Source organism: Loxodonta africana, chromosome Y, assembly GCF_030014295.1.
Source record: "Loxodonta africana isolate mLoxAfr1 chromosome Y, mLoxAfr1.hap2, whole genome shotgun sequence".
Lineage (NCBI taxonomy): Eukaryota > Metazoa > Chordata > Mammalia > Proboscidea > Elephantidae > Loxodonta > Loxodonta africana.
The window spans coordinates 26,662,836-26,677,465 of NC_087370.1; the positions used below are offsets into that span (position 1 = coordinate 26,662,836).

The following is a 14,630-nucleotide window of genomic DNA, read 5'->3' on the forward strand; positions in this document are numbered from 1 at the left end:
GGGTCCGCGCAGCCCCCCGCCCGGGCCACCTCCTCCTCCCGGGTCCGCGCAGCCCCCCGCCCGGGCCGCTACCTCTTCCCGGGTCGGCCGCTCCGGGTGTCCCGCGCCCCGAGAGCGCTGTGCGCGGCTGATCCCGCTCAAGCCCGGCCGTGCGCCCCGGAGCCGGGGCGGGTGCAGCAGCAGCCGGGGCTCCCGGGAGGGCGGAGCGGCCCGGCGCCGAGATGCCGCCCGGCAGGGTGCTGCAGCCGGTGCTGAAGATGAAGGTGGACGAGCTGTTCCTGTGCTGGCTGAGCGAGTGCAGCACCCAGGCCATGCTGCGGGACTGTCTGCAGCGCATCCAGGCGCCCGGCTGGGCGGGAAGGGCCGACGGGGACGCGCCCGGGCCGGGGTCGGACCTCCAGACCCGCGTGCCCAGGCCGCCGGCGCCCGCGGGGACCCCCAGCCCGGCGCCCGCGGGGACCCCCAGCCCGGCGCCCGCGCCCCCCGCGCTGCCCCTGGGAGCCGCCTCCAGCTCCAGGAACGGGCCGCCCCTCCGAGGGACGCGTAGGTCCGCAGGGACGAGAGCAGTAAGTTTCTCTTCCTTCTGACTCACGCAGGTAACTCCGGGTCCCCCGTGGACGCGGCTCTGGGGGCGCAAGGCTGACGGGGAGTGTCGGGCCTCAACATGCCTGGGCACCAGCCCATCGGTTCCCCCCTGAAAAGCGCAAAGTGCTGGAAGTGGGACCGTGAGATGATTAAATGAGATATTATGATGCAGTGGAAACTTTATCCTTAGTCGTTCTAGCCCCAAACTGGTCGCACTATTAGGGTCTGTTTATATGTTTCGAGGTTGATTTTTATCATCCACTTCTCAGCAGTTTCTTCTGCTTGGCTTTACTGGTGAAATTAGAGCTTTATCCCTAAATTGTTTACAACAGTTAGAACTGGGTAGCGATATATGATGGATTCCCCGGATGGCGCAAACAGTTAAGCGGAAATGTTGGTTCGAATCCTCCCAGAGGCGCCATGTGATGTGTGACGGGCTGGTGACAGGATGGCACTGGTGTGTCAGGAAGGTCAGCTCGGCTGGGGTGTGTGGCCTCATTGATACGGACCGGTTAGGAGGTTCCCAAGCCTGAAGTGGCAAGGCTTGAACTGGGTTGTTGGTGAAGAGCTGGGAAGATGTGGGAAAAAAAGGAGTCTGCAAGAAAGAAAGGGAATCGCTGATCCAGCCAGGGTGGAGGTAAGGGTCCCTGGGTGGTGCTGATCCGGCCAGGGTGGAGGTAAGGGTCCCTGGGTGGTGCTGATGATTAACGAGCTCAACTGCTATTGAAAGGTTGGGGGTTCAAGTCCACCCAGGTGCATCCTGGAAGAAAGTCCTGGCAATCCACTTCCAAAAAATGGTTCACTGAAAACCCTGTGGGGCACAGTTCTGCTCTGACAAGTGGGGTGGCCATGAGTAGGAATCAAATTGATGAGAACTGGTTCGTGGCTCTCCTTTGCAGGTGTCATGAACAGCTACCCAGGGTCAGAGGAGCAGCCTGTGTTAAGGGGAGCAGTCATGATGATCTTGTCTGAGGCTTACAGGTCTCTTTAAAAATGTCTTAGAGTGTTTGGAAGCCCTGGTGGCACAGTGGTTAAGTGCACTTAGCTGCCAACTGGTTCGAACCTACTAGAAGTAGTAGTCTGCTTCCATAAAGATTGCTGTCGTTGTTGTTGTTAGGTGCCGTCGAGTCGGTTCCGACTCATAGCGACCCTGTGCACAACAGAACGAAACACTGCCCAGTCCTGCGCCATCCTCACAATCGTCGTTATGCTTGAGCTCATTGTTGCCGCCGCGGTGTCAGACCATCTGGTTGAGGCTCTTCCTCTTTTTCCCTGACCCTGTACTTTACCAAGAATGATGTCCTTCTCCAGGGACTGATCCCTCCTAATAACACATTCAAAGTACGTGAAACATAATTTCACCATCCTTGCTTCTAAGGAGCATTCTGGCCGCACTTCTTCCAAGACAGATCTGTTTGTTCTTTTGGCAGTCCATGGTATATTCAATATTCTTCGCCAACAGCACAATTCAAAGGCGTCAGTTCTTCTTTGGTCTTCCTTATTCATTGTCCAGCTTTCACATGCATATGATGCGACTGAAAATACCATGGCTTGGGTCAGAGGCACCTTAGTTTTCAGGGTGACATCTTTGCTCTTCAACACTTTAAAGAGGTCCTTTGCAGCAGATTTGCCCAGTACAACGTGTCTTTTGATTTCTTGACTGCTGCTTCCATGGCTGTTGACTGTGGATCCAAGTAAAATGAAATCCTTGACAACTTCACTCTTTTCTCCATTTATCATGATGTTGCTCATTGGTCCAGTTGTGAGGATTTCTGTTTTCTTTATGTTGAGGTGAAGTCCATACTGAAGGCTGTGGTCTTTGATCTTCATTAGTAAGTGCTTCAAGGCCTCTTCACTTTCAGCAAGCAAGGTTGTGTCATCTGCATAACGCAGGTTGTTAATGAGTCTTCCTCCAATCCTGATGCCCTGTTCTGCTTCATGTAGTCCAGCTTTTCAGATTATTTGCTCAGCATACGGATTGAATAGGTATGGTGAAAGGAAACAACCCTGATGCACACCTTTCCTGACTTTAAACCAATCAGTATCCCGTTGTTCTGTCTGAACAACTGCCTCTTTATCTATGTAAAGGTTCGGAAACCCTGTGGCGCAGTTCTTCTGTGTCCTGTAGGGTCACTGTGACTCAGAATCAGCTCGATGGCAGTGGGTTTGGATTGGGTCAGTGAAGTTTCAAGAAGCAAATAAACAGCTTTTTTGTTGGGATGAAAATAACAGGAGTTCATCCCTGTACTCGCGTTAAATGGAACGTGTGAGGCACTGTTAAAAAGAGAAAGATGTGTTCTGTGCTCCCGACTCCCTCCACAGGGGAGAGGCAATGCTAGGTGGTGTTTGCACTTTGAGAATCTAGGAAAGAACTCAGGGCCAGAGAAGGAGGTTTTCATCCATAAAAGAACCTTTCCTGCTGTGCCCAGACATATCCAGCATTGTGTATAGATGAGCCCTCATCCCAGGTCCACCGAATTCCCCAGGGACAGTAAAAGGAAGGCACGTCCGTAGTGAACATGTCACGTGGCAACGTCCAAAACAAAACACAGGTCACGTCGGAGCTGTCATCTGATATGTACCTCCAACAAGACATAAGAGATGGGCTGCTGTGCGTTTCAAGAAACGTCACCTGAAAGGGCACCTGTAATTTCCTGTTCTCGTCCATGTGAATTAGACAATGTCCAGCAGTTATCAGATTCTTCAAGCACTTGGTGATTTACGAGGGAGACTAGGACCTGATTGGCTGTTCCCTTGTGTACTTACCTATCAACCCAGATGACAACTGGAGGAAAAAGAGGGAGGTTCAGACCGTGAACACGTTAATGCCTCCTCTTTCCTTGTGACTCCTGTCTAAGGGACTCAGCTGTGGGTTCACGTAGCGTCTTGTTCTTTGGGTGGAGTCGGATCTTCTTCTGTGTCTTAGCTGGGTGCCGTCAAGTAGGTTCCAACTCAGAGCAACCCCACGTACAACACAAAGAAACCCTGCCCAGTCCCGTGCCATCCTCACAATCGTTGCTACTATGTTTGAGTCCATTGTTGCAGCCACTGTATCAGTCCATCTCGTTGAGGGTCTTCGTCTTTTACGCTGACCTTACCAAATGTGATGTCCTTCTCCACGGACTGGTCCCTCCTGATAACATGTCCAAAATACATGAGACAAAGTCTAACCATCCTCGCCTGTAAGGAACATTCTGTCTATGCTTCTTACAAGACAGATTTGTTCATTCTTCTGGCAGTCCACGGTTTACGCGATATTCTTCACCAACGCCATAATTCAACTACATCAGAGTTCTTCAGTCTTCTTATTCATTGTCCGAATTTCGCATGCATGTGAGGCGATTGAAAGTCATGGCTTGGGTCAGGTGCACCTTAGTTCTCAAAGTGACATCTTTGCTTTTTTTTTTTTTAACATTTTAAAGAGGTCCTTTGCAGCAGGTTTGCGCGGTACATGCGTAAAGGAGAAAAATGGAGCGTGATTTTAATGCCTCTGGGTGGATTTGAGCCTCCAGCCTCCTGTTAGCAGCTGAGTGCATTACCTACTGGGCACCACAGGGACTTAGCTTTCATTTCTAGAACTTCACATAAACGGAGTTATACACCTTCTTTAATTCGACCAAGTGTGCCGGGGATTTGGCTGCGTGGACACATGTGTCCGTGGTGGTTGTGCCGTCGAGTTGATTCTGACTCATAGGGACCCTGTACGACAGAGTAGAACTGCCCCAGAGGGTTTTCTGGGAAGCAGACTGCCTCATCTTTCTTTCTCTGGAGGAGCGGCTGGTGGGTTCCAAGTGCTGACTTTTTGCTTAGCAGCCGAGCACTTAACCGTTGCACCATGAGGGCTCCTTGCATGTGTCCGTAGTCAGCACCTTTTGACTGCAGAGTCCGATTCCATGTGTGGATGTACACAGTTTATCGGCTCAAATATTAGCGAGCGTTTGGATTGTTTGCAGCCTTTGTTTGCTATGAACAGAGCTGCTGTGGACGTTTGTGTGTGGGTGTTGGTGGACTTCGCCGCTGTGTGGTAGGATGTTTGTAAAGGGCCTGCGCACGCATCCTTCCCCCCTGCCCCCCAGCGGTGTGTCACAGCCTCTCTCCTCCACGTCCCCGATGACTGGCAGCTTCTTAGTCTCCTGACTTCGGGCCTTTCTGGTGAGTTGCAGCTCCCAGTTTGGGTTTGCAGCTCCCTGGTGTCTGCAGGTGGCTGTTGGCCCTCCGGGGCCCCCCCGTGAAGCCTCTGCTCACGCCTTCGGCTGTTGTATAAGTTGGGTTGTTCACGCTGTTACTACTTTTTATGTGAACACAAGTCCTTCCTGAGAAGTGTGTTGTGGACAAGTTTTCTCCCACCCTGTGGCTGTTTTGTTTCCCTAACAGTGTATTTCGAGGAGGAAATGTTAACTTTTCCCTTTTTTTTTGGTTCATTTCTTTTGTGATTCTTACTTTTTGGGTCCTATGAAAATTTTGCCTGTCTCAGATCACCCTGGGTGTGTGTGACGGAGCCCAGGTCCCTGCAAGACACTCTTGTGATGTGTGTGTGTGGTGACGGGGCCCAGGTCCCTGCAGGACACTCCTGTATGTGTGTGTGTGGTGACGGGGCCCAGGTGCCTGCAGGACACTCCTGTATGTGTGTGTTTGGTGACGGGGCCCAGCTGCCTGCAGGACACTCCTGTATGTGTGTGTGTGTGGTGACGGGGCCCAGGTCCCTGCAGGACACTCCTGTATGTGTGTGTGGTGACGGGGCCCAGGTCCCTGCAGGACACTCCTGTATGTGTGTGTGTGGTGACGGGGCCCAGGTCCCTGCAGGACACTCCTGTATGTGTGTGTGTATGTGTGTGGTGACGGGGCCAGGACCCTGCAGGACGCTCCTGTATGTGTGTGTGTGTGTGTGTGTGTGTGGTGACGCGGCCAGGACCCTGCAGGACGCTCCTGTATGTGTGTGTATGTGTGTGGTGACGGGGCCCAGGTCCCTGCAGGACACTTCTGTATGTGTGTGTGTGGTGACGGGGCCCAGGTGCCTGCAGGACACTTCTGTATGTGTGTGTGTGTGTGGTGACGGGGCCCAGGTGCCTGCGGGGCACTTCTGTATGTGTGTGTGTGGTGACGGGGCCCAGGTGCCTGCAGGACGCTTCTGTATGTGTGTGTGTGTGTGTGGTGACGGGGCCCAGGTGCCTGCAGGACGCTTCTGTATGTGTGTGTGTGTGTGTGGTGACGGGGCCCAGGTGCCTGCAGGGCACTTCTGTATGTGTGTGTGTGGTGACGGGGCCATGTCCCTGCAGGACACTTCTGTATGTGTGTATGTGTGGTGACGGGGCCATGTCCCTGCAGGACACTTCTGTATGTGTGTGTGTGTGGTGACGGGGCCCAGGTGCCTGCAGGGCACTTCTGTATGTGTGTGTGTGGTGACGGGGCCATGTCCCTGCAGGACACTTCTGTATGTGTGTGTGTGGTGACGGGGCCATGTCCCTGCAGGACACGTCTGTATGTGTGTGTGTGTGGTGACGGGGCCCAGGTGCCTGCAGGACGCTTCTGTATGTGTGTGTGTGGTGACGGGGCCCAGGTGCCTGCAGGGCACTTCTGTATGTGTGTGTGTGGTGACGGGGCCCAGGTGCCTGCAGGACGCTTCTGTGTGTGTGTGTGTGTGTGGTGATGGGGCCCAGGTGCCTGCAGGGCACTTCTGTATGTGTGTGTGTGGTGACGGGGCCATGTCCCTGCAGGACACTTCTGTATGTGTGTGTGTGGTGACGGGGCCATGTCCCTGCAGGACACTCCTGTATGTGTGTGTGTGGTGACGGGCCCAGGTGCCTGCAGGACGCTTCTGTATGTGTGTGTGTGGTGACGGGGCCCAGGTGCCTGCAGGGCACTTCTGTATGTGTGTGTGTGGTGACGGGGCCCAGGTGCCTGCAGGACGCTTCTGTGTGTGTGTGTGTGTGTGGTGATGGGGCCCAGGTGCCTGCAGGGCACTTCTGTATGTGTGTGTGTGTGGTGACGGGGCCCAGGTGCCTGCAGGGCACTTCTGTATGTGTGTGTGTGGTGACGGGGCCCAGGTGCCTGCAGGGCACTTCTGTATGTGTGTGTGTGGTGACGGGGCCCAGGTGCCTGCAGGGCACTTCTGTATGTGTGTGTGTGGTGACGGGGCCCAGGTGCCTGCAGGACGCTTCTGTATGTGTGTGTGTGTGTGTGTGTGGTGACGGGGCCCAGGTGCCTGCAGGGCACTTCTGTATGTGTGTGTGTGTGGTGACGGGGCCCAGGTGCCTGCAGGACGCTTCTGTATGTGTGTGTGTGTGTGTGGTGACGGGGCCCAGGTGCCTGCAGGGCACTTCTGTATGTGTGTGTGTGGTGACGGGGCCCAGGTGCCTGCAGGGCACTTCTGTATGTGTGTGTGTGGTGACGGGGCCATGTCCCTGCAGGACGCTCCTGTATGTGTGTGTGTGGTGACGGGGCCCAGGTCCCTGCAGGACTCTCCTGTATGTGCGTGTGTGGTGACGGGGCCAGGTCCCTGCAGGACGCTCCTGTGTGTGTGTGTGTGGTGACGGGGCCCAGGTGCCTGCAGGGCACTTCTGTATGTGTGTGTGTGGTGACGGGGCCATGTCCCTGCAGGACACTTCTGTATGTGTGTGTGTGTGGTGACGGGGCCCAGGTGCCTGCAGGGCACTTCTGTATGTGTGTGTGTGTGGTGACGGGGCCATGTCCCTGCAGGACACTTCTGTATGTGTGTGTGTGTGGTGACGGGGCCCAGGTCCCTGCAGGACACTCCTGTATGTGTGTGTGTGGTGACGGGGCCATGTCCCTGCAGGACACTTCTGTGTGTGTGTGTGTGGTGACGGGGCCCAGGTGCCTGCAGGGCGCTTCTGTATGTGTGTGTGTGTGGTGACGGGGCCATGTCCCTGCAGGACGCTTCTGTATGTGTGTGTGTGGTGACGGGGCCCAGGTGCCTGCAGGACGCTTCTGTATGTGTGTGTGTGTGTGTGTGTGGTGACGGGGCCCAGGTGCCTGCAGGGCACTTCTGTATGTGTGTGTGTGTGGTGACGGGGCCCAGGTGCCTGCAGGGCACTTCTGTATGTGTGTGTGTGGTGACGGGGCCCAGGTGCCTGCAGGACGCTTCTGTGTGTGTGTGTGTGTGTGTGTGGTGACGGGGCCCAGGTGCCTGCAGGGCACTTCTGTATGTGTGTGTGTGGTGACGGGGCCCAGGTGCCTGCAGGGCACTTCTGTATGTGTGTGTGTGTGGTGACGGGGCCCAGGTGCCTGCAGGGCGCTTCTGTATGTGTGTGTGTGGTGACGGGGCCATGTCCCTGCAGGATACTTCTGTATGTGTGTGTGTGTGGTGACGGGGCCATGTCCCTGCAGGACACTTCTGTGTGTGTGTGTGTGGTGACGGGGCCCAGGTGCCTGCAGGGCACTTCTGTATGTGTGTGTGTGGTGACGGGGCCCAGGTGCCTGCAGGGCACTTCTGTATGTGTGTGTGTGGTGACAGGGCCATGTCCCTGCAGGACACTTCTGTATGTGTGTGTGTGTGTGGTGACGGGGCCCAGGTGCCTGCAGGGCACTTCTGTATGTGTGTGTGTGGTGACGGGGCCCAGGTGCCTGCAGGACGCTTCTGTATGTGTGTGTGTGTGTGGTGACGGGGCCCAGGTGCCTGCAGGGCGCTTCTGTATGTGTGTGTGTGGTGACGGGGCCATGTCCCTGCAGGACGCTCCTGTATGTGTGTGTGTGGTGACGGGGCCCAGGTCCCTGCAGGACTCTCCTGTATGTGCGTGTGTGGTGACGGGGCCAGGTCCCTGCAGGACTCTCCTGTGTGTGTGTGTGTGGTGACGGGGCCATGTCCCTGCAGGACGCTCCTGTATGTGTGTGTGTGGTGACAGGGCCCAGGTCCCTGCAGGACTCTCCTGTATGTGTGTGTGTGGTGACGGGGCCAGGTCCCTGCAGGACGCTCCTGTGTGTGTGTGTGTGGTGACGGGGCCAGGTCCCTGCAGGACGCTCCTGTGTGTGTGTGTGTGGTGACGGGGCCCAGGTCCCTGCGGGATGCTCCTGTATGTGTGTGTGTGTGTGGTGACGGGCCATGTCCCTGCAGGATGCTCTTGTATGTATGTGTGTGGTGACGGGGCCCAGGTCCCTGCAGGACGCTCCTGTGTGTGTGTGTGTGGTGACGGGGCCATGTCCCTGCAGGACACTTCTGTATGTGTGTGTGTGTGTGGTGACGGGGCCCAGGTGCCTGCAGGGCACTTCTGTATGTGTGTGTGTGTGGTGACGAGGCCATGTCCCTGCAGGACACTTCTGTATGTGTGTGTGTGTGTGGTGACGGGGCCCAGGTGCCTGCAGGGCACTTCTGTATGTGTGTGTGTGGTGACAGGGCCATGTCCCTGCAGGACGCTCCTGTATGTGTGTGTGTGGTGACGGGGCCATGTCCCTGCAGGACACTTCTGTGTGTGTGTGTGGTGACGGGGCCCAGGTGCCTGCAGGGCACTTCTGTATGTGTGTGTGTGTGGTGACGGGGCCATGTCCCTGCAGGACACTTCTGTATGTGTGTGTGTGTGGTGACGGGGCCCAGGTGCCTGCAGGGCACTTCTGTATGTGTGTGTGTGGTGACGGGGCCATGTCCCTGCAGGACACTTCTGTATGTGTGTGTGTGGGGTGACGGGGCCATGTCCCTGCAGGACACTTCTGTATGTGTGTGTGTGTGGTGACGGGGCCCAGGTGCCTGCAGGGCACTTCTGTATGTGTGTGTGTGGTGACGGGGCCATGTCCCTGCAGGGCACTTCTGTATGTGTGTGTGTGTGGTGACGGGGCCATGTCCCTGCAGGACACTTCTGTATGTGTGGTGTGTGGTGACAGGGCCCAGGTGCCTGCAGGGCACTTCTGTATGTGTGTGTGTGGTGACGGGGCCATGTCCCTGCAGGACGCTCCTGTATGTGTGTGTGTGGTGACGGGGCCCATGTCCCTGCAGGACTCTCCTGTATGTGTGTGTGTGGTGACGGGGCCATGTCCCTGCAGGACACTTCTGTGTGTGTGTGTGTGGTGACGGGGCCCAGGTGCCTGCAGGGCACTTCTGTATGTGTGTGTGTGTGGTGATGGGGCCATGTCCCTGCAGGACACTTCTGTATGTGTGTGTGTGTGGTGACGGGGCCCAGGTGCCTGCAGGGCACTTCTGTATGTGTGTGTGTGTGGTGACGGGGCCATGTCCCTGCAGGACACTTCTGTATGTGTGTGTGTGTGGTGACGGGGCCCAGGTGCCTGCAGGGCACTTCTGTATGTGTGTGTGTGGTGACGGGGCCATGTCCCTGCAGGACGCTCCTGTATGTGTGTGTGTGGTGACGGGGCCCAGGTCCCTGCAGGACGCTCCTGTATGTGTGTGTGTGGTGACGGGGCCATGTCCCTGCAGGACACTTCTGTGTGTGTGTGTGGTGACGGGGCCCAGGTGCCTGCAGGGCACTTCTGTATGTGTGTGTGTGTGGTGACGGGGCCATGTCCCTGCAGGACACTTCTGTATGTGTGTGTGTGTGGTGACGGGGCCCAGGTGCCTGCAGGGCACTTCTGTATGTGTGTGTGTGGTGACGGGGCCATGTCCCTGCAGGGCACTTCTGTATGTGTGTGTGTGTGGTGACGGGGCCATGTCCCTGCAGGACACTTCTGTATGTGTGGTGTGTGGTGACAGGGCCCAGGTGCCTGCAGGGCACTTCTGTATGTGTGTGTGTGGTGACGGGGCCATGTCCCTGCAGGACGCTCCTGTATGTGTGTGTGTGGTGACGGGGCCCATGTCCCTGCAGGACTCTCCTGTATGTGTGTGTGTGGTGACGGGGCCATGTCCCTGCAGGACACTTCTGTGTGTGTGTGTGTGGTGACGGGGCCCAGGTGCCTGCAGGGCACTTCTGTATGTGTGTGTGTGTGGTGATGGGGCCATGTCCCTGCAGGACACTTCTGTATGTGTGTGTGTGTGGTGACGGGGCCCAGGTGCCTGCAGGGCACTTCTGTATGTGTGTGTGTGTGGTGACGGGGCCATGTCCCTGCAGGACACTTCTGTATGTGTGTGTGTGTGGTGACGGGGCCCAGGTGCCTGCAGGGCACTTCTGTATGTGTGTGTGTGGTGACGGGGCCATGTCCCTGCAGGACGCTCCTGTATGTGTGTGTGTGGTGACGGGGCCCAGGTCCCTGCAGGACGCTCCTGTATGTGTGTGTGTGGTGACGGGGCCATGTCCCTGCAGGACACTTCTGTGTGTGTGTGTGGTGACGGGGCCCAGGTGCCTGCAGGGCACTTCTGTATGTGTGTGTGTGTGGTGACGGGGCCATGTCCCTGCAGGACACTTCTGTATGTGTGTGTGTGTGTGGTGACGGGGCCCAGGTGCCTGCAGGGCACTTCTGTATGTGTGTGTGTGGTGACGGGGCCCAGGTGCCTGCAGGGCACTTCTGTATGTGTGTGTGTGGTGACGGGGCCCAGGTGCCTGCAGGGCACTTCTGTATGTGTGTGTGTGGTGACGGGACCATGTCCCTGCAGGACGCTCCTGTATGTGTGTGTGTGGTGACGGGGCCCAGGTCCCTGCAGGACTCTCCTGTATGTGCGTGTGTGGTGACGGGGCCAGGTCCCTGCAGGACGCTCCTGTATGTGTGTGTGTGGTGACGGGGCCCAGGTCCCTGCAGGACACTCCTGTATGTGTGTGTGTGTGTGTGGTGACGGGGCCCAGGTCCCTGCGGGACGCTCCTGTGTGTGTGTGTGTGTGTGGTGACGGGGCCTGCCAACTGTGTGTATGCGATGTTGGCCCAAGTCTCTTGGGGACACACCCTTTGATGTTTGTGTGTATGTGTGTGGTGACAGGGGCACTTTAAGGCCAGGCCACGTAAGGGGATTGCTATGTGGACAGCTCCCTCTGGGGGCCTCGAGCAGTTTCAGAGCAGTTTCAGCCCCTCGGGAAGAGAAGAGAGGAGAGGGACTGGGCTTCACTCCACAGGAGAGGGGCTCCAGGGGCTCCGGCTGCACGCGCCTCCCCCCTCTCTCTCTCACACACACGTGCACACACACGGACACACACAAGCACACAGGGCCGCAGGCCTCTCCCTGCTCCCTGCCATGTGCCCGCCTCAGCCTGTGGAATGCGTGCGGCCCAGCGCAGGTCCCCTTGGTGGCTCCCTGGTGGCGGGGGCCACCCCCGGAGCCCGCTGAGGCCGGCGGGCGGCTCAGAATAGCCCACCGCACAGCTGCCGCCCGGCCGCCTGGTCCCATGAAAGCCGACAGCATGCGGCTCAAGGAGCGCTCGCTGCGGCAGGACCCCGACCTGCGCCAGGAGCTGGCCCTGCTGGCCCGAGGCTGCGACTTCGTGCTGCCCTCCCGCTTCAAGAAGCGGCTGAAGGCCTTCCAGCAGGTCCAGGTGCGCCGTCTCTCCGTCTGTCTGTCCTTGGCTGTGTCTGTCCGTCCGCCCTCCCTGTTGTTTCCCGGGAGGGCAAGATCAAAGTGCCTGGGGTTGCGGGGCTCCCGCAAGCCTTCCAGACAGAGCTGGCTGAGATTTAAGACAGGGGCCCTAACAGGGCTCGCATTCTGGGGAAAGTGTTTACATAACTTTATAAGCCGGAAAACTTGCTTTCAAAGAGGGGCCCTCACGTGCGTCCCGTGGCTGCCAGCTCACCTGCCTCAGGGCCGTGTCACCGTGGGGGCATTGTACGTGCTTGTCGCCCGGCAGCCCAGCCCAGCGGAGATTTTCAGTGTGGACAGGACTTTGGATTGTTAGTAACGCCCATCGGGGGACTTCAGGCTTCATAAAGCCCGGAGGGAACCCCGACTGTTACCGCTGTCTGAGCACTTCGCTTTCTTTGCTGCTCAGTGATCCGCTCTTTTAAGGCTTTGTGAGGTCGGGATAGATATCGTACCGCATGGTCACCCGTTTGGAGTGGGCAGTTCTCCGGGTTTAGTGCTAACAGGCTTTTCAAGTTAATCACCTTCCTCATAACGCTGAGTCGTGAGACTGTCTTTGTGTTCGTACGGTGTTTCTCAAATCTGTTTCAGAGTAGGGCGTCCTCTGCAAAGGCCAGGCGTGCCCCGTGGCTCTTGGTGCCGTTTCGCTGTTTCCTAGACTTTAGTGTCTGTAGAGGCCAGAGGGGCCCTTAACCGGCTCCTGATTTGGGTGGGGATGCAGAGGTGGGGGCCAGGAGGCTCCCCTGGGAGTGCTCCGCAGAGATCTTGGCATCTTGTTTAGGCACATCTGCTACGGGGAACTGGTGTCATGTTCTGGCTTAAAAATCAAATTGGGTCAAAGTATGCTACCCTGAAAAAAAGCAAAGAAGCAACTTTCTGCCGATGTTTTCCTTAGAATTTTTTTCTCAGTCACGTCTCAAGTTTTACATCGTTCCGGAATTTTTCTGTCTGGCCTTTGCCTTCCAGATTTTGAAATTTTGCCTGCAAACTGGTAAAGGTATACAATGTGTTCCTTCTTTTTGAGGTTTGTCTCCTTAGAATCATCTTTGAGACCTGAAAATTGAAACGACCACAGGACTGACTTTTCCGAGTAACAGGGAATGAGCATTCCATAATTGTTCCCGGCCAGAGTGTTTCTGAACTTAGGAATCCCTTAGCCCTGGGGCCCTGAGGGCTGGGGGCCTTGGGGAGTGTCTGTGAACTTAGGAATCCCTTAGCCCTGGGGCCCTGAGGGCTGTGGGGCCTTGGGGAGTGTCTGTGAACTTAGGAATCCCTTAGCCCTGGGGCCCCCTGAGGGCTGGGGGCCCTTGGGGAGTGTTTCTGAACTTAGGAATCCCTTAGCCCTGGGGCCCCCTGAGGGCTGGGGGTCCTTGGGGAGTGTCTGTGAACTTAGGAATCCCTTAGCCCTGGGGCTCTGAGGGCTGGGGGCCCTTGGGGAGTGTTTCTGAACTTAGGAATCCCTTAGCCCTGGGGCCCCCTGAGGGCTGGGGGTCCTTGGGGAGTGTCTGTGAACTTAGGAATCCCTTAGCCCTGGGGCCCTGAGGGCTGGGGGGCCTTGGGGAGTGTCTGTGAACTTAGGAACCCCTTAGCCCTGGGGCACTTGAGGGCTGTGGGGCCTTGGGGAGTGTCTGTGGACTTAGGAACCCCTTAGCCCTGGGGCACTTGAGGGCTGTGGGGCCTTGGGGAGTGTCTGTGGACTTAGGAACCCCTTAGACCTGGGGCTCTGAGGGCTGGGGGCCCTTGGGGAGTGTTTCTGAACTTAGGAATCCCTTAGCCCTGGGGCCCCCTGAGGGCTGGGGGTCCTTGGGGAGTGTCTGTGAACTTAGGAATCCCTTAGCCCTGGGGCTCTGAGGGCTGGGGGCCCTTGGGGAGTGTTTCTGAACTTAGGAATCCCTTAGCCCTGCGGCTGCCGAGGGCTGGGGGTCCTTGGGGAGTGTCTGTGAACTTAGGAACCCCTTAGCCCTGGGGCCCTGAAGGCTAGGGGGCCTTGGGGAGTGTTTGTGAACTTAAGAACCCCTTAGCCCTGGGGCCCTGAAGCCTAGGGGGCCTTGGGGAGTGTTTGTGAACTTAGGAACCCCTTAGCCTTGGGGCCCTGAAGGCTAGGGAGCCTTGGGGAGTGTTTGTGGACTTAGGAACCCCTTAGCCCTGGGGCTCTGAGGGCTGTGGGGCCTTGGGGAGTGTTTGTGGACTTAGGAACCCCTTAGCCCTGGGGCCCCCGAGGGCTGGGGGTCCTTGGGGAGTGTTTGTGAACTTAGGAATCCCTTAGCCCTGGGGCCCTGAAGGCTAGGGGGCCTTGGGGAGTGTTTGTGGACTTAGGAACCCCTTAACCCTGGGGCTCTGAGGGCTGTGGGGCCTTGGGGAGTGTCTGTGAACTTAGGAATCCCTTAGCCCTGGGGCCCTGAGGGCTGGGGGGTCCTTGGGGAGTGTCTGTGAACTTAGGAATCCCTTAGTCCTGGGGCCCTGAAGGCTAGGGGGCCTTGGGGAGTGTTTGTGAACTTAGGAACCCCTTAGCCCTGGGGCTCTGAGGGCTGTGGGGCCTTGGGGAGTGTCTGTGAACTTAGGAATCCCTTAGCCCTGGGGCCCTGAGGGCTGGGGGGTCCTTGGGAAGTGTTTGTGAACTTAGGAACCCTTTAGCCCTGGGGCCCTGAGG

At 57.4% G+C, this 14,630-nt stretch overlaps 1 protein-coding gene across 1 annotated transcript in view; it reads left to right on the forward strand.

Annotated features, from left to right (window-relative positions):
• The first annotated feature begins 221 nt into the window (after window positions 1-221).
• Window positions 222-14,630, forward strand: part of LOC135229064 (serine/threonine-protein phosphatase 2A regulatory subunit B'' subunit beta-like) — a 56,019-nt gene continuing 41,610 nt past the window's right edge. The window contains exon 1 of the mRNA XM_064278854.1: window positions 222-566. Coding sequence (XP_064134924.1) covers window positions 222-566 — 345 coding nt within the window. The remainder of the gene's footprint in view (window positions 567-14,630) is intronic.